We start from the raw sequence: 26783 nt of genomic DNA, 5'->3' as shown, positions 1-26783 counted from the left end.
GGTACCTTTTTTCTGTTATCTTTTTTTCAACTCATTAAACATGGTAACAGCACTTTACATGTTGAGTTTATATTTTTGTTCAGTGTATTATGATGGTCAAAATAATAACAATAAGAAGATCAAGGAAAAAGTAGGATTATTATAATAAATGAAAAAAGACCATTTGGAACAGTGTAAACAACACTAAATAATACTAGAGGTGTAATAAATACAGTGTAAAGCCTTTATTACAGCATAGCAAAGATTAAAAAGACAAATTTGTGATTGTTTATTTTACATGTGGTTGCCTGAGGCTTCGTGCTCACAGAATCAGTAGGCTATTAAACAAACATTCAAACAGGCAACAGAAGCAAAATCTGTCTTATTTCTGTAGATATAGTGATTTAACAGTTAAGCTGTTGGTTATAGACCGATTTTATGTTGGGGTTTCCGCTCTCCTCACTTTTCTTAGACAATTAAGGCAAGGGCTGTTTTCTTGTCTCCTAACTCCGCCACTTCCTCCGCCGCATTGTTCTCAACACCTATATGCTGGTTAACTTTGCAATTATGCACATAGCAACATGGTCTAGGACAATGCCGTCAGGGGTACGGCAAATAAAATATGATTCGCATTCAAAAAATTAAAATAAAAAATGTTTCTTCACATTTTCAAACAGTACATTTATATTTTCCAACGGGGCTAAACATTTGAAGTCGGAAGTTTACATAAACTGAGCTGAAATGTATTTGGCTAAGGTGTTTCACAATTACTGACATTTTAATCCTAGTAAAAATTCCCTGTCTTAGGTCAGTTAGGATCACCACTTTATTTTAAGAATGTGAAATGTCAGAATAATAGTAGTGATTTTATTTCAGCTTTTTATTTATTTCATCACATTCCCAATGGGTCATAAGTTTACATACACTAAACTAGTATTTGGTAGCATTGCCTTTTAAATTGTTTAACTTGGGTCAAACGTTTCGAGTAGCCTTCCATTAGCTTCGCACAATAAGTTGGGTGAATTCTGGCCCCTTCCTCCTGACAAAGCTGGTGTAAACTGAGTCAGGTTTGTAGGCCTCCTTGCTTGCACATGCTTTTTCAGTTCTGCAGACACATTTTTTATAGGATTGAGGTCAGGGTTTGTGATGGCCACTCCAATACCATGACTTTGTTGTCCTTAAGCCACTTTACCACAACTTTGGAAGTATGCTTGGGGTCATTGTCCATTTGGAAGACCCATTTGTGACCACGCTTTAACTTCCTGACTGATGTCTTGATGTTGCTTCAATATATCCACATATTTTTCCTCCCTCATTATGCTATCTATTTTGTGAAGTGCACCAGTTCTTCCTGTAGCAAAGCGCCACCCACATGATGCTACCACCCCTGTGCTTCACGGTTGGGATAGTGTTCTTCGGCTTGCAAGCCTTCCCCTTTATCCTCCAAACATAACGATGGTCATTATGGCCAAACACTTCTATTTTTGTTTCATCAGACGAGAGGACATTTCTCCAAAAAGTACGATCTTTGTCCTCATGTGCAGTTGCAAACCGTAGTCTGGCTTTTTTATGGTGGTTTTGGAGCAGTGGCTTCTTCCTTGCTGAGCGGCCTTTCAGGTTATGTCGATATAGGACTCGTTTTACTGTGGATATAGATACTTTTGTACCTGTTTCCTCKYGCATCTTCACAAGGTCCTTTGCTGTTGTTCTGGGATTGATTTGCACTTTTCGCACCACAGTACGTTCATCTCTGAGACAGAACGCGTCTTCTTCCTGAGCGGTACGACAGCTGCGTGGTCCCATGTAGTTTATACTTGCATACTATTGTTTGTACAGATGAATGTGGTACCTTCAAGCGTTTGGAAATTGCTCCCAAGGATGATCCAGACTTGTTGAGGTCTATAAAAAAAAGAATTGAGGACTTGGCTGATTTCTTTTGATTTTCCCATGATGTCAAGCAAAGAGGCACTGAGTTTGAAGATAGGCCTTGAAATACATCAACAGGTACACCTCCAATTGACTCATGATGTCAATTAGCCTATCAGAAGCTTCTAAAGCCATGACATAAATTTGAGAGTGCACTGACCCTGGTACGCAGCTGGAGGTTGAATGTTTGAAGGGGTACGGGACTCTAAAAACTTTGGGAACTACTGGTCTAGGAAAATGCATCAATTCAACAGCGCACTGATGTTACAGAACCGCACACAGCGACCACTATCCAATGCAAAATAATGATTTGTATTTGTGTTGCACCATTGTTCTTACATAATATAACCATATACCATTTCAGTGGCACAGTCCATCAGACTGACAATTGCTATCTCCTCCACCTCCACAATGGATCAGTCCACTCAGACAGGTGCGAATCATACAGGTGTCTCCTACACCTTTTATTGAAAACATTTTTGCTACTGCTCGACTGAAATCTGTCAATCAGCCTATCAACCAGTCGACTAAATGGGGTCAGCCCTAATTCAGACCCATGTAACCATTCAATGTTCATGAAGAGAAGAGGTACCCCGCTGCATCTTATTCTACTCCTATATTATTCAAGCATGTCATTACAATGATGACTATAAGGACAATGGAACTTATATACATTTAATTGTTGAAAGAGATGAAGGAAGCAACAGAGGGAAAGAGGAGGTAGACTATAATACGCACGTCGCACAACATTAGAGGAAATATTTTTGAAAGCTAGGCCTATATATGTGTCAGCCTACGAATGATTAAAATTTAAAATCACATTCACTAGCCTATAATTGTAACTTTGTAGGCCGCATGTCCTGGACCAGCATCACGTTCGCCCCCAGCGTCATGATTTGAACGAGGTGCGTATCCATATAATACAGTACAGTAATGCAGTCCACAGTCAAAGATTAGCCTACTGGAACTTGTTTAACTTATTTATCCAAGAGCGCTACATCTATGGGCTTTTATGTTTTTCAGTCCTGCGTAGGCTGTGTGGTAGGCTACGTATTGGATAACGGCACAATCATTTGGGCTTGCTTGGGCTCATAAAATGTCTTTAATGTATGTCTCATCAGGCTCAGCTAGCATCAGACTTGAATTTTCATGATTATCAAAGCTGTAATCAAATCCAGACATTTATATGCTTTCGAATAACACTTCCGGTTTTGGTGGGAAATACCTGTTTACCCGGGAGAAAGGTGATTTTATTCTCGGGATGGAACATTTGTAAAATATTCAACCCTACTGCAGACACCCGCTTGTTTTAACTGTCAGGTTGACATAATTGTTACTACATGGGATGGCAGCTTTGGCCTTATACATATGCTTTGTTAATGATAAAACAGCCCCCAGTTGAATTTGTTCAGCCTCATTGTCTTAGCTGTGTCTTTGCTTCACCTCAAATCATGTTCAAGTACTGTCTGGTTGTTATTTAAATTCCTGAGCTATAGAAACAGGATGAAATATGACATGAGAGAGCCCCTGGAACTTTAGTTATTGGTTGAGAAACAGAACTGAGAGAGACGGGGCCTCTTTGGATCAGAGCAGTCCTCTGACTTGGGGGGGATGGAACATTGTGCAGCTGGTAAGAGAAAATAAGGGGTTCCAGGAGAGATGAGAGGTGGGGATGGTCATTAGCAGTCACCTCACACTGTGCTGCTCTAGTCTACGCCACAGCTCTGTTCTGTTTCCCCTGACCCCAGCACTCCTCCTCCCAAACAGCTGTATTCCTACAGGAGGAGGAGTCAGTAGTGGAAAAGTACCCCGTTTTCATACTTTTTCACCCCGTACCCCGTTTTCATAAGAAAATTACTCCAGTAAAAGTGAGTCACCCAGCAAAATACTACTTGAGTAAAAGTATTTAGTTTTAAGTAAACTTTATTGCTTTATTATTGCTCAAATAACAAACAACAATAACGGAACCCCCATCAGAAGCTAACTAGCTAGTAGTCAGTTAGCCACTGTAAGCAGTCATCACCGCTAACTCGGACATCAGCCAGCCTCAGCCCGGTCAATTCCTGCCAGTCTGCACAGCGCGATATCAACCCAGAGCATAGCAGACTGCTTTTTCTCTACAACATCTCCTGATTCCTACCGCAAGCTCTGAACCTTTACAATGGCCCATCGCAGCTAGGTAGCTGCTATTAGAGTGGCTACTCCTGGCTAACGTCTCCAGTTAGCTTGGAGCTAGCCTTGAGCTAGGCCCATCTCCCAGCTAGACGAAGAGATCCATCAGACAATTCCTGGGCTTCAATACCTCTTTTGCCAATTGGCCTGGACCCTTTACTGCCGACACAGAGCCCTGCCGATCCATCATGACTGGTCTGCCGACGTAACCGTCCGAGGGGGTTTCAACAGGCTCTTCCGTCGCGACGTCCCCCTGAGGCCCATTTGCTAGCCTGCTACCCCCGGCCTGCTAGCTGTCTGAATCGCCGTGTCTCCAGCTCGCCTAGCTACTCACTGGACCCTATGATCACTCGGCTACACATGCCTCTCCCTAATGTCAATATGCCTTGTCTAGAGCTGTTTTGGTTAGTGATTATTGTCTTATTTTACTGTAGAGCCACCAGCCCTGCTCAATATGCCCTTTTGTTCCACCCCCCACACATGCAGTGACCTCGCCTGGCTTAAATGGTGCCTCTAGAGACAAAACCTCTCATCGTAACTCAATGCCTAGGTTTACCTCCACTGTACCCGCATCCTACCATACCCTTGTCTGTACATTATGCCTTGAATCTATTCTTCCGCGCCCAGAAATCTGTTCCGAATGCACTAGACCAGTTCTTATAGCCGTACCCTTATCCTACTCCTCCTCTGGTGATGTAGAGGTTAATCCAGGCCCTGCAGCCCCCAGCATCACTCCCATTCCCCAGGCGCTCATTTCTTGACTTCTGTAACCGTAAAAGCCTTGGTTTCATGCATGTTAACATTAGAAGCCTCCTCCCTAAGTTTGTTTTATTCACTGCTTTAGCACACGCCGACAACCCAGATGTCCTAGCCGTGTCTAAATCCTGGCTTAGGAAGGCCACCAAAAATCCTGAAATTTCCATCGCTAACTATAACATTTTACGACAAGAAAGAACTGCCAAAGGGGGTGGAGTTAGCCTGCAGAGTTCTGTCATACTATCCAGGTCTGTGCCCAAACAATTCTAGCTTCTACTTAAAAAAATCCACTTTTCCAGAAATAAGTCTCTCACTGTTGCCGCTTGTTATAGACCCCCCTCAGCCCCCAGCTGTGCCCTGGACACCATATGTGAATTGATTGCCCCCAATCTATCTTCAGAGTTCGTACTGTTAGGTGACCTAACTGGGACATGCTTAACACCCCAGCCGTCCTACAATCTAAGCTAGATGCCCTCAATCTCACACAAATTATCAAGGGAACCTACCTGGTACAACCCTAAATCCGTAAGCATGGGCACCCTCTTAGATGTCATCCTGACCGACTTTCCCTCTAAATACACCTCTGCTGTCTTCAACCAGGATCTCAGCGATCACTGCCTCATTGCCTGCGTGCGTAATGGGTCCGCGGTCAAACGACCACCACTCATCACTGTCAAACGCTCCCTAAAACACTTCAGCGAGCAGGCCTTTCTAATCAACCTGGCCCGGGTATCCTGGAAGGATATTGACCTCATCCCGTCAGTAGAGGATGCCTGGTTGCTCTTCAAAAGTGCTTTCCTCACTATCTTAAATAAGCATGCCCCATTCAAAAAATGTAGAACTAAGAACAGATATAGCCCTTGGTTCACCCCAGACTTGACTGCCTTTGACCAGCACAAAAACATCCAATGGCGTTCTGCATTAGCATCGAATAGCCCCGCGATATGCAACTTTTCAGGGAAGTCAGGAACCAATATACTCAGCGAGTTAGGAAAGCTAAGGCTAACTTTTTCAAACAGAAATGTGCTTCCTGTAGCACTAATTCCAAAAAGTTTTGGGACACTAAAGTCCATGGAGAATAAGAGCACCTCCTCCCAGCTGCCCACTGCACTGAGGATAGTAAACATAAACCCCTGATAAATCTACAATAATCGATCATTTAAATAAGCATTTTTCTACGGCTGGCCATGCTTTCCAGCTGGCTACCCCTACCCCAGCCAACATTTCAGCACCCCCTTCAACTTACCCAAGCCCCCCCCCCCCCCCCCCCACCTCTCCTTCACCCAAATCCAGACAGCTGACGTTCTGAAAGAGCTGCAAAATCTGGATCCCTACAAATCAGCTGGGCTAGACAATCTGGACCCTCTCTTTCTAAAATTATCCGCCGAAATTGTTGCAACCCCTATTACTAGCCTAACCGACCTCTCTCTCGTATCGTCTGAAATCCCCAAAGATTGGAAAGCTGCCGCGGTCATCCCCCTCTTCAAAGGGGGAGACACTCTAGACCCTAACTGTTATAGATCTATATCCATCCTGCCCTGCCTTTTCTAAAATCTTCGAAAGCCAAGTTAACAAACAGATCACCGACCATTTTGAATCCCACCGTACCTTCTCCACTATGCAATCTGGTTTCCGGGCTGGTCATGGGTGCACCTCAGCCACGCTCAAGGTCCTAAACGATATCATAACCACCATCGATAAAAGACAGTACTGTGCCGTCTTCATCGACCTGTCCAAGGCTTTCGACTCTGTCAATCACTGCATTCTTATCGGCAGACTCAATAGCTTTGGCTTCTCAAATTACTGCCTTGCCTGGTTCACCAACTACTTCTCAGATAGAGTTCAGTGTGTCAAATTGGAGGGCCTGTTGTCCGGGCCTCTGGCAGTCTCTATGGGGCTGCCACAGGGTTCAATTCTCGGGCCGACTCTTTTCTCTGTATACATCAATGATGTTGCTCTTGCTGCTGGTGACTCTCTGATCCACCTCTACGCAGACGACACCATTCTGTATACATCTGGCCCTTTGGACACTGTGCTAACAAACCTCCAAACGAGCTTCAACACCATACAGCACTCCTTCCGTGGCCTTCAACTGCTCTTAAACGCAAGTAAAATTAAATGCATGCTCTTCAACCAATCGCTGCCTGCACCCGCCCGTCTAGCATCACTACTCTGGACGGTTCTGACCTAGAATATGTGGACAACTACAAATACCTAGGTGTCTGGTTAGACTGTAAACTCTCCTTCCAGACTCACATTAAGCATCTACAATCCAAAATTAAATCTAGAATCGGCTTACTATTTCAAAACAAAGCCTCCTTCAATCATGCTGCCAAACATACCCTCGTAAAACTGACTATCCTGCCGATCCTAGACTTCGGCGATGTCATTTACAAAATAGCTTCCAACACTCCTACTCAGACTACATCCAGTTTGCTATCACAGTGCCATCCGTTTTGTCACCAAAGCCCCATATACTACCCACCACTGCGACCTGTATGCTCTCGTTGGCTGGCCCTCACTACATATTCGTCTCAGCTCACTGGTCACCATAACAACACCCACCCATAGCACGCGCTCCAGCAGGTATATTTCACTGGTTATCCCCAAAGCCAACACTTACTTTGGTCTCCTTTCCTTCCAGTTCTCTGCTGCCAATGACTGGAACGAATTGCAAAAATCCCTGAAGCTGGAGTCTTGTTTCTCCCTCTAACTTTAAGCATCAGCTGTCAGAGCTGTACCTGTACACAGCCAATCTGTAAATCGCACACCCAACTACCTCATCCCCATATTATTACTTACCCTCTTTCTCTTTTGCACCCAGTATCTCTACTTGCACATCTATCACTCCAGTGTTAATGCTAAATTGTAATTATTTCGCCTCTATGGCCTATTTATTGCCTACCTCCCTACTCTTCTACATTTGCACACACTGTACATAGATTTTTTTCTATTGTTATTGACTGTACATTTGTTTGTAATTCTTGTTTTTGTTGCACTGCTTTGCGTTATCTTGGCCGGGTCGCAGTTGTAAATGAGAACTTGTTCTCAACTGGCCTACCTGGTTAAATAAAGGTGCAATAAATAAAAAATATATATGTAAAAGTAAAATAATTAATCATTTCAAATTCCTTATATTTAGCAAACCAGACTGCACAATTGTCTTGTTTTTATTTTATTTGCGGATAGCCAGGGCACTCCAAAACTCATAATTTACAGACGAAGCATTCTTGTTTAGTGAGTCCGCCAGATCAGAAGGCAATAGGGATGATCAGGGATGTTCTCTTAATAAGTGTGTGAATTGGACCATTTTCCTGTCCTGCTAAGCATTCAAAAGGTAACGAGTACTTTTGGGGTTCAGGGGAAATGTAAAGTAAAAGTTGTCAAAAATATCAATCGTAAAGTACAGATACCCCCAAAAACTACTTAAGCAGTATTTTAAAGTATTTTTACTTAAGTACTTTACACCACTGCTGACAGTTATTTAACCAACAGTCACTTTCTCACTTTACCTGATGGAAATGCTGTACTCATCACTGCTTAACTATTTGTTCCATACAGGCCCAAGACCTGTATGATAGTACTGTAGGCTACAAACACACATAGTTTAGCAGCAGTGATGTTTTCATTAAGCAATGTACTTTTATGATCCAGAAGTTGTGTGAAGGTTAGAGAGAGACGTAGGGAGACCCAGGGATACAGTGTACCCCCACTGCAGTCCAGACAGCCTGGCAGGCAGGCACTGCGTCAACAGAGCACCAATATTCCCTCATAAATTATTCAGAGAATTTCTCTTGTCATCCCCCTCCACCCCGCAGACTTAACTCAACCTCATTGTCCTCATCACTCTTCTATAGAGCAGTCCGATCGATACGGTGACCGCTCCACAAAGTTCTTAGAGTAAACTGTGGTTGTGTCCCAAATCGCACCCAATTCCCTATATAGTGCCCCTATGGGCCCTGGTCAAAGGTATTGCACTATAAAGGGAATAGGGTGCCATTTGGGATGCATTCTATGTTAGGTTTCAATGACGATCTAGTCAAATTGCCTTTTTAGGCATCATCTGGTCTAAGGCCAAATAAAATCATTTGTAGCATGGTATCTTCATTCTCAGAGAAAACAGAAGGGATGGAACTAAGGGAGGAATAAGAGATGGTGCCTTAAACAGGCCTGACAGATCGAGAAAGGGAGGGAGAGAGCATCTCCTTGTGTAGTGGAATATGGAGTGCAGCGTATGCTATCGTGTGTGTCATATCCACAGGACAATAACATCTCTTGTTCAATAACCCCAGGCATGCCCTGCAGTGTCTATCCTTTCAGACTACTTGAAAACAATGAGTCATTGATTGCCCCTTCATCTCTCCATCCCCCCTCCCCTCTATGTAATCACTCTAACAGGTGGCTGTGAAGAACAACATTGACGTCTTCTACTTCAGCTGCCAATACCCCATCAGCATGCTGTTTGTGGAAGATGGAAAGATGGGTGAGTGTACCTGAATAGACTACTCAGTGAATCATGGTTTTGCTGTCTTTTCCATAGCTTCAAGCCAGGCCGACGCCAACCCGTGACTATTACGTCAATCTCAGGAAAGCCTTTTGTCTGAGTTCCGTGTGCAGAAAACAATCTAGTCATGCATTTGCTCTCAGATCACACATCTGTGACATTGGTTCCAATTTCCCCTGTTGTGTTCCTACTCTGGTTGATTCAATCTGGGGGAATGTGGTGGTGTTTGTCCCCCTGTGGAGGTTCCAGATGGGGCGAGCAGTAGGAACGCTGCTGGAGGCTGGGAGCTAATGCTCCGGATCCTAAAAGCACAGCAGGACCGGCGTTGTTCAGCACAACAACAAACTGTTTACCGTTCATTTGTTTCTTATTTCCGTTTGCTTTCTCGTTCAGACTCCCTCTCATTCTGCTCTCTCTCTCCCTCCTTTCTTTATTTTTTCCTCTTTCTCATTCCTGCCCCCCGTCTTCACTCTTCTTTGTATCTCTCCCCAGAGCGACAGGTGTTCCTGGCCACATGGAAAGACATTCCTAGCGACAACGAGTCTCAGTTCCAGATCCAAGACTGTCATCTCAACTCAGGTGAGACAGACCGAGACAAAGAAGGGATTGGAGGGATAAAAGGAGAGGAGAGAGGAGGAGAATGTGCACCACCTGCTTTATGTGTTGAGACAGCTTGGCATGTAACCTCTGTGGAAACAGACTGGGAGCTCTGACAGAAACACGCACCATCTACAGTGCCTTCAGAAAGTATTCATACCCCTTAACTTATTCCACATTGTTATGTTACAGCCTGACTTCAAAACTTTCTCACCCATCTATTCACAATACCCCATAATGACAAAGTAAAGACATGTTTTTAGAGATTTTTGCAAATGTATTGAAAATGAACTACAAAAACATCAAATTTACCTAAGTATTTACACCTCTGAGTCAATACATGTTCCAATCATCTTTGGCAGCGATTAGAGCTGTAAGTCTAAGAGCTGTGCACACCTGGATTGTACAATATTAGCCAATAAAAAAAAAAATAATACATTCAAGAAATGTCATGTTGGTTGCTGATCATTGCTTGACAGCCATTTTCAAGTCTTGCCATAGATTTTCAAGCCAATTTAAGTCACTAGGCCACTCAGGAACATTCAATGTTGTCTTGATAGGCAACTCCAGTGTATTTGCTTTTTTATTTTAGGTTCTTGTTTTGCTGAAAGGTGAATTTGTCTCCCAGTGTCTGTTGAAAACCTGGTTCAGTCGGCTTTCCCTCTAGGATATTGCCTGTGCTTAGCTCTATTCCGTTTCTTTTATCCTAAAATAAAAAATCCCTAGTACTTGCTGATGACCAGCATACCCATAACATGATGGAGCCACCACCATACTAGAAAATATTAAGTGGTACTCTGATGTGATGTGTTGGAATTGCCCCAAATGCTTTGTGTTCAGGACATAAAGTACATTTATTTGCCACATTTCTTGCAGTTTTACTTTAGTGCCTTATTGCAAACAGGATGCATGTTTTGGAGTCATTTTTAATTCTGTACAGGCTTCCTACTTTTCACTATAGTTACTCTATAATACTAACCTAAATGACAATGTTGTTGTTCTAGCTTCATTTTCTCCTATCACAGCCATTAAACTGTAACTGTTTTAAAGTCACCATTGCCTCATGGTGAAATCCCTGAGTGCTTTCCTTCCTCTCTGGCAACTGTGTTGAATGACACCTGTATTTTCGTAGTGACTGGGTGTATTGATACACCATCCAAAGTGTAATTAATAAGTTCACCATGCCCAAAGGGATATTCAATGTATGCGTTTTTATTTTTACCCATCTACCAATAGGGGCCCTTCTTTGCAAGGCATTGGAAAACCTCCCTGGTCTTTGTGGTTGAATCTGTGTCTGAAATTCACTGCTCGACTGAGGGACCTTACAATTATATGTATGTGTGGGGTACAGAGAGGAGGTAGTCATTAAAAAATATGTTAAACACTATTATTGTACACAGAGGGAGTCCATGCAACTTATTATGTGACTTGTTTAGCACATTTTTACTCCRGGACTTATTGTCATAACAAAGGGGTTGAATATTTAATGACTCAAGACATTTTCACTTTTCATTTTTAATGAATTTGTAAGAAGTTCTAAACATAATTCCACTTTGACATCTTGGGGTATTGTGTGTGTGTGTGTGTGTTGGCCACTGACATCTCAATTTTAATACATTTTAAATTCAGGCTGTAACCAGAAAAAGTGTAAAAGTCGAGGGATGTGAACACTTTCTGACAGCACTGCGTCTGATGGATATATTTAGTTAACTTATGGCCTGCTGGCCTTATTTACATGTGATAATCTGGTTTTACACCACCATGAAAACCGCTATGTCTGAGCTAAATGACTAATGACGGCTCATACTATATTACCCCGAATAGATTGAATTTCCTTTTACGGTGAAAATGTATGATTGAGACATTACCGTAGCGTGACAGTGAGACAGACACGCACCTTGGACAAGTTAATTGAGTATATCTTTGCCATGCAGGTAGTTTGAAACAGTCACTGTTACTGAAAATGTAGTTACCATTTTGAATGCAAAGGCAAGGGCTTAGACTATGGCAGCGTTTCATCAGTGCTCTCTGCAGATGAGTAAAGTCACAGCCCATGAAAAGTGAATTCTGAGAGAAATAGAGCTAGGACAGTTTATAGAAATATGAACTGAGAAAGGACCCAGACTTTAGTCTACTACCTGCCTTCCCAGAGCCGATGATGATTAATGACAGCAGCCTGGTTTTCATTATGGTCCTGATTGCAATGCCGTCCCCAAGCCCCTTCCCATTAAAGCTGAACAGTAGTATGGCTGAAGGTCCAGGTTCAGCTCTCTACATGGAGCCATCATATTGCACCGGTCTGATCCCCTCATGTACAGTTGACCGCTTGTAACACAAGCCTACCGAACACTCCGAGGCTAATTATCAACACTTGGAGAACACTGTTTTCACATCATCTGCAGATGGAGATGAACCGTTGTTTGCCTGGGAGTTTTAAAATGTTAACGGTGTATTTCAAGTTTGAGAAGAAGTGACCATTGTGATTTAAGGGCTATTCTCTTGTCCCCCTAAACAGAGGCAGCCAGCAACAAGCTGCAGGGCAGTAACATCTTCACCATAGCCAAGCGCACGGTGGAGGGCCAGGATATGCTTTACATGTCCATCAAACTGTCCAACGGCATCTGGGTGCTGGCTGAGCTGAAGGTGCAGGCTGGAAACCCCAATTACACGGTGAGTTCAGGGACAAGGAGGGACGGATAACAACATTACTAATGGAAAGAGAAATCTATGAAAGAGAGGAGTGTGGGCAGTGTTGTAGTTTACCAAGCTACTAAAGCTACCCTTAAGAATAGTATAGTTTACTTAACTACTTTTTCAAAGTAACGCCACAGCCAGAAGAGGACTGGCCACCCCTCATAGCCTGGTTCTTCTCTAGGTTTCTTCCTAGGTTCTGGCCTTTTCTAGGGAGTTTTCCTAGCCACCATGCTTCTACACCTAAATTGCTTGCTGTTTGGGGTTTTAGGCTGGGTTTCTGTACAGCACTTTGAGATATCAGCTGATGTAAGAAGGGCTTTATAAATACATTTGATAGTTAACCACACCACCATTCAAAAGTTTGGGATTGCTTAGAAATGTCCTTGTTTTCCATGAAAACATACACTACCGGTCAAAGATTTTAGAGCACCTACTCATTCAAGGGTTTTTCTTTATTTTTTTAACTATTTTCTACATTGTAGAATAATAGTGAAGACATCGAAACTATGAAATAACACACATGGAATTATGTAGTAACCAAAAAAGTGTTAAAAAAATCAAAATATATTTTTTGAGATTCTTCCAATAGCCACCCTTTGCCTTGATTACAGCTTTGCACACTCTTGGCATTCTCTCAACCAGCTTCATGAGGTAGTCACCTGGAATGCATTTCAATTAACAGGTGTGTCTTGTTAATTTGTGCAATGTCTTTCCTTAATGCGTTTGAGCCAATCAGTTGTGTTGTGAGAAGGTAGGGGTGGTATACAGAATATAGCCCTATTTGGTGGAAGACCAAATCCACATTATGGCAAGAACAGCTCAAATAAGCAAAGAGAAATGACAGTCCATCATTACTTTAAGACATGAAGGTCAGTCAATCTGGAAAACCATCAAGCGCTATGATGAAACTGGCTCTCATGAGGACCGCCACAGGAATGAAAGACCCAGAGTTACCTCTGCTGCAGAGGACAAGTTCAGTAGAGTTACCAGTCTCAGAAATTGCAGCCCAATTTAAAGCAACAGACATATCTCAACATCAACTGTTCAGAGGAGACTGTGTGAATTAGGCCTTCATGGTCGAGTTGCTGCAAAGAAACCACTACTAAAGGACAACAATAAGAAGAAGAGACTTGCTTGTGCCAAGAAACACGAGCAATGGACATTAGACCGATGGAAATTTGTCCTTTGGTCTGGAGTCCAAATTGGAGATTTTTGGTTCCAACCGCCGTGWCTTTGTGAGACGCGGTGTGGGTGAACGGACAATCTCCGCATGTGTACTTCCCACCGTAAAGCATGGAGGAGGTGTTATGGTGTGGGGGTGCTTTGCTGGTGACACTGTCTGATTTATTTAGAATTCAAGGCACACTTAATCAGAATGGTTACCACAGCATTCTGCAGCGATACGCCATCCCATCTGTGTGCTTTCGGGAGCTTTTAACAGAATGTGTCTGGCAGAACGGGTGGAGGATGAGGGCTGCAGTAGATATCTCAGAGGGGAGTGAGGCCTATGAGGGTTTTATAAATAAGCATCACCCAGTGGGTCTTGTGACGGGTATACAGAGATGACCAGTTTACAGAGGAATATAGAGTGCAGTGATGTGTCCTATAAGGAGCATTGGTGGCAAATCTGATGGCTGAATGGTGAAGAACATCTAGCCGCTTGAGAGCACCCTTACCTGCCGATCTATAAATTACGTCTCTGTAATCTAGCATGGGTCATCTGAATCAGGGTTAGTTTGGCAGCTAGAGTGAAAGAAGAGCTATTACGATAGAGGAAATCAAGTCTAGATGTAACTTTAGCCTGCAGCTTTGATATATGCTGAGAGAAGGGCAGTGTACCGTCTAGCCATACTCCCAAGTACTTGTATGAGGCGACTATCTCAAGCTCTAAACCCTCAGAGGTAGTAATCACTCCTGTGGGAGAGGGGAATTCTTCTTACCAAACCACATGACCTTTGTTTTTGGAGGTGTTCAGGACAAGGTTAAGGGCAGAGAAAGCTTGTTGGACACTAAGAAAGCTTTGTTGTAGAGCGTTTTAATACAACATCTGGGGAGTGGCCAGCTGAGTATAAGACTATCATCTGCATATAAATGGATGAGAGAGCTTCCTACTACCTGAGCTTTGTTGTTGATGTAAATTGAGAAGAGCGTGGGGCCTAGGATTGATCTTTAGGGTACTCCCTTGGTGACAGGCAGTGGCTGAGACAGCAGATTTTCTGACTTTATACACTGCGSTCTTTGAGAGKGGTAGTTAGCAAACCAGGCCAAAGACCCCTCAGACACCAATACCCACAAGAATGAAATGGTCTACCGTATCAAAAGCTTTGCCTAAGTCAATAAAAATAGCAGCACAACATTGCTTAGAATCAAGGGCAATGGTGACATCTTTGAGGACCTTTAAGGTTGCAGTGACACATCCATAACCTGAGCGGAAACCAGATTGCACACCAGAGAGAATACGATAGACATCAAGAAAGCCAGTCAGTTGATTATAGACAAGTCTTTCCAACACTTGATAAACAGGGCGAAATAGAAATAGACCTATAACAGTTAGGATCAGCTTGATCTCCCCCTTTTAAATAAAGGACGAAGCGTGGCTGCCTCCCCAGAAAGGAGAGACAGGTTAAAAAGATTGGAGATAGGCTTGGCGATGATAGGGGCAACAACCTTAAAGAAGAAAGACCCAGATGATTTTTTGGGGGTCAAGGTTTAGGAGCTCCTTTAGCACCTCGGATTCAGTGACTGCCTGCAGGGTGAAGGTTTGTTGCTGTGCTTTGGGTTTGGAGCTGTGCTTTGTGTCATTGTCCTGTTACAGGAGGAAATTGGCTCCAATTAAGCGCTGTCCACAGGGTATGGCATGGCGTTGCAGAATGGAGTGATAGCCTTCCTTCTTCAAGATCCCTTTTACCCTGTACAAATCTTCAATTGTTGTGAAGAAGACTTCAGGGCGCCCAAGAAAGTCCAGCAAGCGCCAGGATCGTCTCCTAAAGTTGATTCAGCTGCGGGATCGAGGCACCACCAGTACAGAGCTTGCTCAGGAATGGCAGCAGGCAGGTGTGAGTGCATCTGCACGCACAGTGAGGTGAAGACTTTTGGAGGATTGCCTGGTGTCAAGAAGGGCAGCAAAGAAGCCACTTCTCTCCAGGAAAAACATCAGGGACAGACTGATATTCTGCAAAAGGTACAGGGATTGGACTGCTGAGGACTGGGGTAAAGTCATTTTCTCTGAATCCCCTTTCCGATTGTTTGGGCCATCCGGAAAAAAGCTTGTCCGGAGAAGACAAGGTGAGCGCTACCATCAGTCCTGTGTCATGCCAACAGTAAAGCATCCTGAGACCATTCATGTGTGGGGTTGCTTCTCAGCCAAGGGAGTGGGCTCACTCACAATTTTGCCTAAGAACACAGCCATGAATAAAGAATGGTACCAACACATCCTCCAAGAGCAACTTCTTCCAACCATCCAGGAACAGTTTGGTGACGAACAATGCCTTATCCAGCATGATGGAGCACCTTTCCCTAAGGCAAAAGTGATAACTAAGTGGCTCGGGGAACAAAACATCGATATTTTGGGCGGTGTTGCCAACTAATTTTCAGGGTAAGTTGCTAGAGGCAGGTTGATTTGTTGCATGACGTTGTGATGTCATTGCGTGATAACGTAAAACTGCGTCATTACGTAGACTACACAATAACATTACTCAAATTGATTGGCCAGCTCGGCAAAAAATAGGATTTGACATTTGTTCAGGTACAGACTCCCACTCTTTACTGTACTTCTGGCTGTACAATTTTGATTGAGACATGTTGATTGATGTTGTAAGTTCTGTTCAAGATCAAACATTCGTGACCAACTATATTCATTGGGTTTGGCTTGTCGAACCCGTACTACTGCTGCTGCAGTCAGACAACAATGATTTGCAATTTGCTGAAATTGCTGCTGCCTGTGCACGAGCTGAGTGCCTGCTGCTCACGTCACTCACAATGCACTTTTGCAGCCCGGCAGATGTGTTGTGAGAGAGAAAATCGTTTTTGTGTCATTTAGAGTTTAAATGCGTGCATTTTAGCGTTTGAGTCACTTTTCAAAAGTTGCTAAAAGTTCCAAATACATTTTTAAAAGTAGCTAAATTTGTTGCTAGGTGCTGTTTGGAAGAAAAGAAAGTTGCCAGGTTAGTCTGAAAAGTTGCTAAATCTAGCAACAAAATTGCTAAATTGGCATCACTGATTTTGGGTCCATGGCCAGGAAACTCCCCAGACCTTAATCCCATTTGAGAACTTGTGCTCAATCCTCAAGAGGTGGGTAGACAAACAAAACCCCACAAATTCTGACAAACTTCAAGCATTGATTATACAAGAATGGCCTGCTTCAGTCAGGATGTGGCCCAGAAGTAAATTGACAGCATGCCAGGGCGGATTGCAGAGGTCTTGAAAAAGAAGGGTCAACACTGCAAATATTGACTCTCTGCATCAACTTCATGTAATTGTCAATAAAAGCCTTTGACACTTATGAAATGCTTGTAATTATACTTCATTATTCCATAGTAACATCTGAAAAAAATATCTGAAGACACTGAAGCAGCGAACTTTGTGGAACATTCTCAACTTTTGGCCACGACTGTAGTTACATTTACATTTGAGTAATTTAGCAGACGCTTCTATCCAGAGCATACATTTTCCTACTTTTCCAAACTGGTCTCCCATGGGGCATACATGTAGATCACTACTCCTGAACACTGGGAGTGAATAAGAATAACTTCAGCGACGGCAGAGAGGGAGGGGAAAGGTTGATGGGGATGAGAAAAGGAAACTGATCAACAGGGTGTATGAATAAGAATGAATGGAAAAAGGTAGATTAGAATGAAAGATGTGGGAACATGTGAGTTGAACATGAGTTAAGGGGGTTAAGACATGAACTAATGAGAAGAAGGATGGAGTGGTGAAGTGTGATGAGGAGATAATGATTGATAGCAGAGTGACAGGGGCACGTATGAGTGGGTTTCTGGTTGGTGATTTATCATCATTACCATCTCTGTTCTTCATTAAGTCTCTATGCTAGGTCTTTCTCCTGAGGAGTCTCTTTGTGTGTGTGTGTGTATGTTTCTGTTGTGATGCATGTGTGTGTGTCAGTATACCGTTGTCTGCTCACTTGTTTTAATAGCTGTAGCCCAGATTATTGTGCCTGACTAGTTCATAACAGTGACCTTGATGTGACCCCTCAGTCTCATGTTTTTATTCATGAGGAGAAAGCATTTACTGTCCCTTTTTGTTTCCCCCAGTTCAGATGACTCCATTTATGGCATTCAATCTGTCTTAGTCTATCTGTTTCAAATGTAGATTTTAAATTGAAATCCTCCACTGTTCATTATTGGGGATTCAGCTTGACTCATCCATCAGTGGTTTAAGCCTCTGGATTTGGCTAATTTGGTATTTTATTTTCATTCAGGAGATACAAGGCTTTTCAGTCAGACATGAAATGACTCAAGTGAGGTGTTTGATCAATCCCTGACTGTTTGTCTTATCATTTTTGTTGTGTGTTTTTGTTTTTCTGTCTCTGATGGTGATTGGTTTAGTTTCTTTCGTGTCACACTCAACCTGAACTATCTGGATTCACCCTCTTTCTGTCAGTTGCCTCCTTCCGTGTGTCTGTCTGTGTCTTTCCTCTGGTCTGTCTCGGTCCGCTGGGCTGAGGCCCATYAGACTCTCTTCCTCCCTACAGATGGGCACCATCAGAAGCTCTGTGTCCAACACTAAAGATGCTACATCTGCCTGTGTGCAGAATGCATGCTCTCTCTCCTCCCTGTGCTGCTGCATGGATCTGATGCACGCTCCGTACGACATGTGAATATCAACCAGACGCACCCTTGTGTTGAGCGGCTATTTTTAGCCTGTGAAAAGAACACTTTTTGGATTTTACTCAGCCTGTGGGAAGATTCCACAGCTTCCTTTAGAAAGGCAGTAAAGCTAAGAGCTATGCCAGGGATCATTATGGCGATAATGACCCTAACTCTATACTAACTTCGTCTACTCTAACCTGATGTTGCTCAGCCCAAGGCTCCTCCAGCACCCTACCTAATTGGTTTCAGTTGTCCCATGATACCCAGGTACTTAGCGCTACCTTTTGAAGTGGAGCGGAAGACCCTCGCCTCCTGTCCCCATGGCAATGGCATGACCAATGGCAGAGTGGCTAATTGCAGTGGTGTGGGAGAATGCTGAATGCTGCTCTGGCACAGCCACCATCACGACCGTGCCATCTTTCATCTCTCCTTTCTTCTCTCTCGCGCTCTCTCTCATATCCACTTATATGATTCAGCAATCTGAGCATCTTTACGTTTTCCTACGTCTCCTGCACACCTCCAACCGTTCCCCATCCACTACCCACCTGTCATGTTTCTACCAATCCCTATTCTCCAACGCTAATTCTCATATTGACTCAGACAGGAAAATTATTCAGCAGCATTTACAAAGCCTTAAGCAGAATGCCCACCATGTAACCTTGCTGATCAGAGCTTTTCTACAAACTGTCTTAATAAGCTGATCCAAACACCTGCCAGCATAGCCTTGTTTAGAGAGAGAAGGAGAGAGAGATTCTGACTAATCACACCAGCAGTGCTATGCATTAGTGCAGAGCCGGGGGGGGTTGTGCAGTGGTCCTACTAGTCTAGAGCAGAGCTGTGGAATGTACCAACGCGGTGCTGGGGGAACTGCCATTGCCTATGGTGCATCAGTGTGATCTCCTGTCCTATTGGTCAGAGAAGGACCAGGTCCCTGTCTGATGGGACTTCAAATGCCTCTGACCAGTTTACTGACAACTGTTAATAGAACTGGTAAGCACGAGCCAAACGGAACTCTCTAGATCAACACACAATCCCTGGCACCTCAAACACACAGCTGCTGCAGTAGTACTGCATCAAACACATGACTACAGTACTGCCAGCATGTGCTCCCTTTCAAAACACTGCGCTGGGAATATATTAGTTTTCCTGTGTGAGCTCTGATGAAAAGGAAAGCGCCTCCCACAGCCGTATTAGATCCTGCAGCAACAGACTCACTAAACATCACAAGCAGAAGGAGGGTTGAGAGGGAATGAGGGACAGTTTATTTATTTTTCTTCTCTTTTTCCGCTCCAAGCTGATAAGATGTAATAAAAGGCAGCATTTATAATGCTAATGAATTCTCCCCTGCAAATAAAATGAAATGCCTCTGCTAAAATCGGGGGAGTAAGTTATTCACCCTTTTTTCTCCTCTTCACACATGAGTAGGTGAAGCTGCTGAAATAATTACAGCGCTTGTTAAACAGTGCTTAAACTCCAGCCATTACAGTTGCAATGGACTAGCTGCCTAGACTAGCATATCAAAAGGAGCTTTTCTTGAAGGTATGAAAGAGTGGCCAGGCGCATTAGCCTTTATCCCGTCTATACAGCTTTCATCATCCCTGAAACGGCTCTCGCTGTTAAAAGGATGTTCTGTCGCGTAATGACCAGGAAAGTGTGATTCTGTTTTATTTCACTCGACTATAGTTCGTCTCTCAAAGCACTTGACTCCTGAGAAAGACGAGGGCAGCAGTTGCTCCACCGGGATGATGATGATTAGCTGTTTTTGTTGGTTTTGTTATTAGATAGAAAATGTATATTGTTGACTGTGTGCCTAGCTTTTCTGTCTTTCTAAAAGAAAATGAATGGTTTCTACCTGTTTGTTCTCTGGCATGTCAAAGTGTATCTGAACTAGAGGTCCTCTCAACACGTAACACCTGGCTAACAGAAACAGACCAGCATGTCCTTGACCAGCCAGACCATGTGGTAACTGTCTCTTCTCTCCTCAGATCTCTCTGAAGTGCAGAGCCCCAGAGGTGTCCCAGTGTGTGTTCCAGTGCTACGAGGCAGTGCTGAAGAACTGAACCCCTGACAGGGCTGAAGTAGGGGGGAATCCTGAGGCATGGGGACTGGCCCTGACTGGAGGGAGCTCCTGGACCCCCAACCCCCCCTCTGACCCTCTCCTCCCCCTCCTCCTGACCTACAGGCTTCTGAAAGGCCCTTTTCTTTGTAGAATCTCCAACCCTGCTGTCTGTGTGCCCTCCCTGGGATCCCTGGTTTCTGTTTGTTCTCTGTCTGTCACCCAAGCATTTGCCCTCCTCCACTCTACAAGTCCTTATCTGATTCAAGCTATGTCCATTTTTAAAACTGCTGAGGTCTCTGGCCCACATGATCCCAAAGCTTTCTATAGACCCATTTTTTTCACTCACGTCAATAGTTGGGACTGGCCTTCGACTTCACCTTCACCTGTGGTTGTATGTGGGTGGGTGTTTCCCATTAACCCACCCAGTCTAGTCTGTTTTCAATGAGACATCACCACCCAGTCAGATCTCCCTTCTCCCTTATATGATGGCTTAACCCCAGTTCAACCCCTGCTGCTCTGATCCAGTCCACCCTCCTCCCATGAGCCTCTAGTCTGTTGGGACACCTGGGAGATGTGTTCAGACCGTGCTGTTAGAGGAGGAGGCTGGGATGCGATTCTAGCTCGTTGTGACTGTTTCTCCGTATCTCCCCCCGATGCCTCCTCTTCTCATGATTATCTCGCCTCGCATCTCTGCAAATTAGTACCTAAATTTAGTGTGTGTGTAATTAGCAGTTCAATCTCCACTGTCAGCATACCTCAGTGCTTCATATTAAAATGTGACAGTACAGACTGTTTTTCCACATCTCTGGGCTGTGAAACACTTGCTGTGTTGCTGTTCTGTCACCTCACAACTTCCTCTCAATGTTTCCACACACAATGCTCTCTCAGATACGTTCCTCCTTTTTGTTTTAAAGGGAATTTGATGTCCCAGCTAGTAAAAGACACTAAATGGTCCATGTGTGGCTAGTTTGTTGTTGGCTCATGCCATTGGTGTGCCCATTGAGGTTGGCTTTTTTTGTTGTTGTACAGAACCTCTGCTGTTTCTCGCTCTCTCACTATCCCTCCCCCCCCCCCCCCCCCCCCCCCCCCCCCCCCCCATGTGTGTGCATGTATTTGTGTGTTGGGGTGCATGTGTGCTAATTGTTAATTCTGAGGGTTGGAGCAATGTATAATCATCACTACTATATACAATACCTGTCTCTCACAAATGCCTTGCACCTTTCCTCTCCTCATTCCATTATCTATTCCTGACTTTGTTTGTAGTGTAATTAGATGTTTAACTCTGGGCAGGCTAGCGAGGGCCACAGAGGTTTGGGGATGTTTCTGCTTTGTGCTCTGTCAATCAGTGTTCCATGGGCTCCGCCACTTTGTTGCCTTCTCCCCTCTTAGCTGGTCAAGTACCTCTGCCACCTGTCATAAAGTGGCTTCAAACCACCTGTATGTTCTGTACTTTACCTGTATAGGAAACTACATGTATAGGTAGCACACATCATGAAGTCTTTTGTATGAAGAAAATCAGAACAACTCAACTTCACCAGTCTTGTTTTTACCTAGTGTCTCTTTGGGGAAATAATTGGATATTTAAACTTTTGAGTAATTGAATCAGAACTCTCTGGAACAGCTCCAACGAGGGAACTCACTATTTTACTGCATGGAGATTAGTGGATTTACATCTATCTGTCTGTCTGTCTGTGTGTGTCTCTGTGTGTGTGTGGCAAAAAGTTGACGTGTGTGATAAGCTGTAAAATAAGCTGATGGCGAAATCAATGTTTTTTTTTGACTGACTACATCATTTGAAACAGAACTATTAAAAATCAGATATATTCACAAATGTTTCAATTGTGATATTTTCTGAATTCACTTGTCACCCATCAAGAATGGTATACCACATTGTTAAATAACCGTTACGTAGGATGTATTATATTMTAAGAGTGAAGTAACAAAAAGGACTAAGCCGATCACAACAGTGGTTAGTATTGTACTAGTGGAATTTACACTATCATGAGCAACTCTTCCACATTTTGCCACCTATGCAGACAGTGCTTGGACTGGCAGTACAGGACAGATTTAAGTCTTAAAAAAGGGGAAGACAAACAGAAGTTGTTTTTAAATTGTATTTTATGTACATGTTTCCAGCATAACTGGGTCCATGTGCATTATAGGCATTTTACCGTGACCTTCGAAAGGTACAGGACTGTCCACACTTGATTGAGTAAGCACTCTATTTTTACAGCATCATTGGTCACCCTTCAAAAGAACAGCTTTGCATACTAATCCGATGCTCCCTCTTTTCTCATCCATGCGGCCATGAGTCTAGAGTGACGGTTTATCTGGAGCTCAGTGCTTTATTTATCCCCATGACGGACTGGGAGCTAGAAGATGGTAAGGTTTTGAAGTGAATGCAACATGCAACGATTTTACTGAGTTAGTTCCTATYAGGAAATCAGTCAATTGAAATAAATTCATTAGTCCCTAATCTATGGATTTCACATGTCTGGGAATACCGATATGCATCTGTTGGTCACAAATGCCTTTAAGTAGGAGCGTGGATCAGAAAACCAGTATCTGATGTGACCACCATTTGCTTCATGCAGTGTGACATCTCCTTCTCATAAAGTTGATAAGGCTGTTGATTGTGGCCTGTGGAATGTTGTCCCACTCCTCTTCAATGGCTGTGCAAAGTTGCTGGATAATGGCGGGAACTGGAACACACTGTTGTACACGTCGATCCAGAGCATCCCAAACACAGTCAATGGGTGATGTGTCTGGTGAGTATGCAGCCATGGAAGAACTGGGACATTTTCAGCTTCCAGGAATTGTGTACAGATCCTTGCAACGTGGGGCCGTGCTTTATCATGCTGAAACATGAGGTGATGGTGGCAGATGAATGGCAAGACAATGGGCCTCCAGGWTCTCATATCTCTGTGCATTCAAATTGCCATCGATAAAATTCAATTGTGTTTGTTGTCCGTAGCTTATGCATGCCCATTCCATAACCCCAAAGCCACCATGGGGCACTCTGTTCACAATGTTGACATCAGTAAACCGCTCGCCCACATGACGCCATTCACGTGGTCTGCGGTAGTGAGGCCAGTTGGACCTACTGCCTACATCTCCAAAACGATGTTGGAGGTGGCTTATGGTAGGGAAATTAACATTATATGCTCTGGTGGACATTGCTGCAGTCAACATGCCAATTGCACGCTCCCTCAAATCTTGTGGCGTTGTGTGACAAAACCACATTTTAGTGGCCTTTTATTGCCCCCAGCACAAGGTGCACCTGTSTGATGATCATACTGTCATGCTTCTTGATATGCCCCACCTGTAAGGTAGATGGATTATATTGGCAAAGTAGAAATGCACACTAACAAGGATGTAAACAAATTTGTGCACAACATTTGAGAGAAAAAAGCTTTTGGTGCGTATGTAAAATTTCTGGGATCTTTTATTTCAGCTCATGAAACATTGGACCAACACATTATCTCTGAGCTGTACCCACTAAATCTATAAGCTGCCTAGAGTGACTGGGGAGGGTGGATAAGCTAAACCACTAAATTCTATGGTTGGTTTGTCGACTGGAACCCAAATCTTGTTTGCAGTGCTGTGCTCAGTCTTACCAGCATTGGGTTGAAAAACTTAGATACATTCATATTCCTCATACCACGCACACAGTATTGGCGACTACATTGAGCAGCCTGTGAAGGATGGCATGATAATGTCTTCTCTGAGAATCTTCAGGATTTGTTATTTGGTATTAAGGTGTAGTTTCTGTGAGTGATAAAGAACTATCTTCATATTGTTGACACTGAAGTGTTATTACCATAATTATAATTATTGAACCTTTGTTATTTTACTTTGCCACTACCAGTGTGTATGATATTGATCAGGCTGTTATAATGAATGTCTCACACAAGGAGGCGGCCAGAGATGCTGTGTTATCAGAGCAGTGCAGCTGGGGCTGGAGTGATAATTACGAGCGGATCCGGAGTCAATGCTGATCAGTGTTTCATTCTTTCTCTCCACACTGCAGCTGGCTGTGGACATTATCACTGATATTGACTTCATCCTCACTGTGGTGTCTCTTACCTGTGTGTGTGTGTGTGTGTGATAGTGAGAGTGGCGGGGTTGTATGAGGTAAGGTTTATAAAACACATTCTGTTTCTGTTCAGTGCCTGAACTAAGCTACAGGACTGTTTCTCTCGCACAGACTGGAATATGATCCGGGATTCATCCGTTGTCATTGAGGAGTTTACCACATCACTCACCGGCTTAATTAATAAGTGCATCGTCGACGTCCTCCCCACAGTGACTGTATGTACATACATATCCCAACCAGAAGGCATGGACTACAGGCAACATCCGCACTGAGCTAAAGGCTACCGCTGCCGCTTTCAAGGAGCGGGACACTAATCCAGACACTTATAAGAAATCCCGTCAAGGACCAAGATAGAATCCACTACACCGGCTCTGACGCACGTCGGATGTGGCAGGGCTTGCAAACTATTACGAACTACAAAGGGAAACCCAGCCGCGAGCTGTCCAGTGACGCGAGACTACCAGACAAGCTAAATATTTTCTATGCTCACTTTGAGGCTAGCAACACTGAACGATGCATAAGAGCACCAGCTGTTCCAGATGACAGTGTGTTCACGCTCTCCGTAGCCGATGCGGGTAATACCTTTAAACAGGTTAACCTTCACAAGGCCGCAGGGCCAGACGGATTACCAGGACGAGTACTCAGAGCATGCGCTGATCAGCTGGCAAGTATCTTCACTGACATTTTCAACCTCTTCCTGAACCAGTATGTAATACCTACATGTTTCAAGCAGGCCACCCAGCTAGCAATGAGGAATTGGCCCAGAAGTGGCCCTCTTCTGGACGGCCGGAACTGATTGTATTTTTTTATCACAAACAATGAGAAAATATGGAAAAATAAATAATGAAATGTTAATTATATAAAGCAGCCCGTGTAATCATCTGCCAGAGAGTAGCCCCAATCGGCCAAGCCCCAAATAATACATTTGGGCCAGATAACTGACACTGGAATTGGCCCCACATCCTAGCCATAAGTAATACTGCTGAAAGCGGCCCAGACTCGGGCCACATGACGTCGGCCGAGTCTGACTCTCAGCCGAGTGCCCCGACTCTCTGCCGGAATCCACTGTGCTAGCTGGGCACCATAGTCCCTGTGCCCAAGAATTCCAAGGTAACCTGTCTAAATGACTACCACCTTGTAGCACTCACATCTGTAGCCATGAAATGCTTTGAAAGGTTGGTCATGGTTCACATCAACACCATCATCCCAGACCCACTCCAATTCGCATACCGCCCCAACAGATCCACAGATGACGCAATCTCTATTGCACTCCACACTGCCCTTTTCCACCTGGACAAAAGGAACACCTACAGTATGTGAGAATGCTGTTCATTCACTACAGCTCAGCATTCAACACCATCGTGCCCACGATGCTCATCACTAAGGACCCTGGGATTAAGCACATCCCTCTGGATCCTGGACTTCCTGTCGGGCCGCCCCCAGGTGATGAGGATAGGCAACAACACATCTGCCACGTTAACCTTCAACATGGGGCCCCTCAGGGGTGCATGCTTATTCCCCTCTTGTACTCCCTGTTCACCCAGACTGTGGCCACACACAACTCCAACACCGTCATTAAGTTTGCAGGGGACATGAAGGTGATGGGCCTGATCACCAATGACAATGAGACAACCTACATAGAGGAGGTCAGAGACCTGGCAGTGTGGTTGCAGAGAAGTATGAATTGCATATCACCGTAAATGCTGCAAGGCTAATGCAGATGGCAGATTGACCATGCAGCGCCTTTAATTGTCTGGCTGGCACCAAACTCCTTCACTGTGTACCACATGAATCGCGTCATCCAGGCTAGCTGCATAAAGGCCTGTACCTAGAACGCTTTGATGGAAATAAATTAAATTAATACATTACGTTAACTGTCACTATTTTAGGACTTTGGCAAATCTAATGATTTTACATAAAAATAAAGACATTGATGCCATGAACTTTGAAAAAAGGTTTGCAGCATGTATTTCAAGTGATTCGCTGATTCTGTTGGACACATTTCCTACTGATAATTGTGAAGAACTGTTTTGGCATGACTATTTTCTGTGTAGGTTGGTCGATATACTTTTACTGATTTAATTGACTTTGACACCATTGAGCTTTACATGAACCTCACTGAAGCTATATTGTAAATTATAGTCTATTTGTAATCCCCTAAACAGCCCAAAA

At 43.8% G+C, this 26783-nt stretch overlaps 1 protein-coding gene across 3 annotated transcripts in view; it reads left to right on the top strand.

Moving 5' to 3' along the window:
* LOC111974829 (AP-1 complex subunit beta-1) overlaps positions 1–22346 on the top strand; it is a 50571-nt gene extending 28225 nt beyond the window's left edge. For all 3 annotated transcript variants that reach the window (XM_024002857.2, XM_024002858.3, XM_024002856.1), the window contains exons 19-22: positions 9232–9316; positions 9830–9916; positions 12450–12604; positions 20442–22346. In XM_024002857.2, the coding sequence (XP_023858625.1) occupies positions 9232–9316; positions 9830–9916; positions 12450–12604; positions 20442–20516 (402 nt within the window). In that variant the 3' untranslated portion in view covers positions 20517–22346. The remainder of the gene's footprint in view (positions 1–9231; positions 9317–9829; positions 9917–12449; positions 12605–20441) is intronic.
* Positions 22347–26783: the final 4437 nt, after the last annotated feature.

The sequence above is a fragment of the Salvelinus sp. IW2-2015 genome, linkage group LG15, assembly GCF_002910315.2.
Source record: "Salvelinus sp. IW2-2015 linkage group LG15, ASM291031v2, whole genome shotgun sequence".
NCBI classification, from domain to species: Eukaryota; Metazoa; Chordata; class Actinopteri; order Salmoniformes; family Salmonidae; genus Salvelinus; species Salvelinus sp. IW2-2015.
Note: the sequence above shows the minus strand (reverse complement) of the source record. Positions and strands in the feature narration are given on the sequence as shown.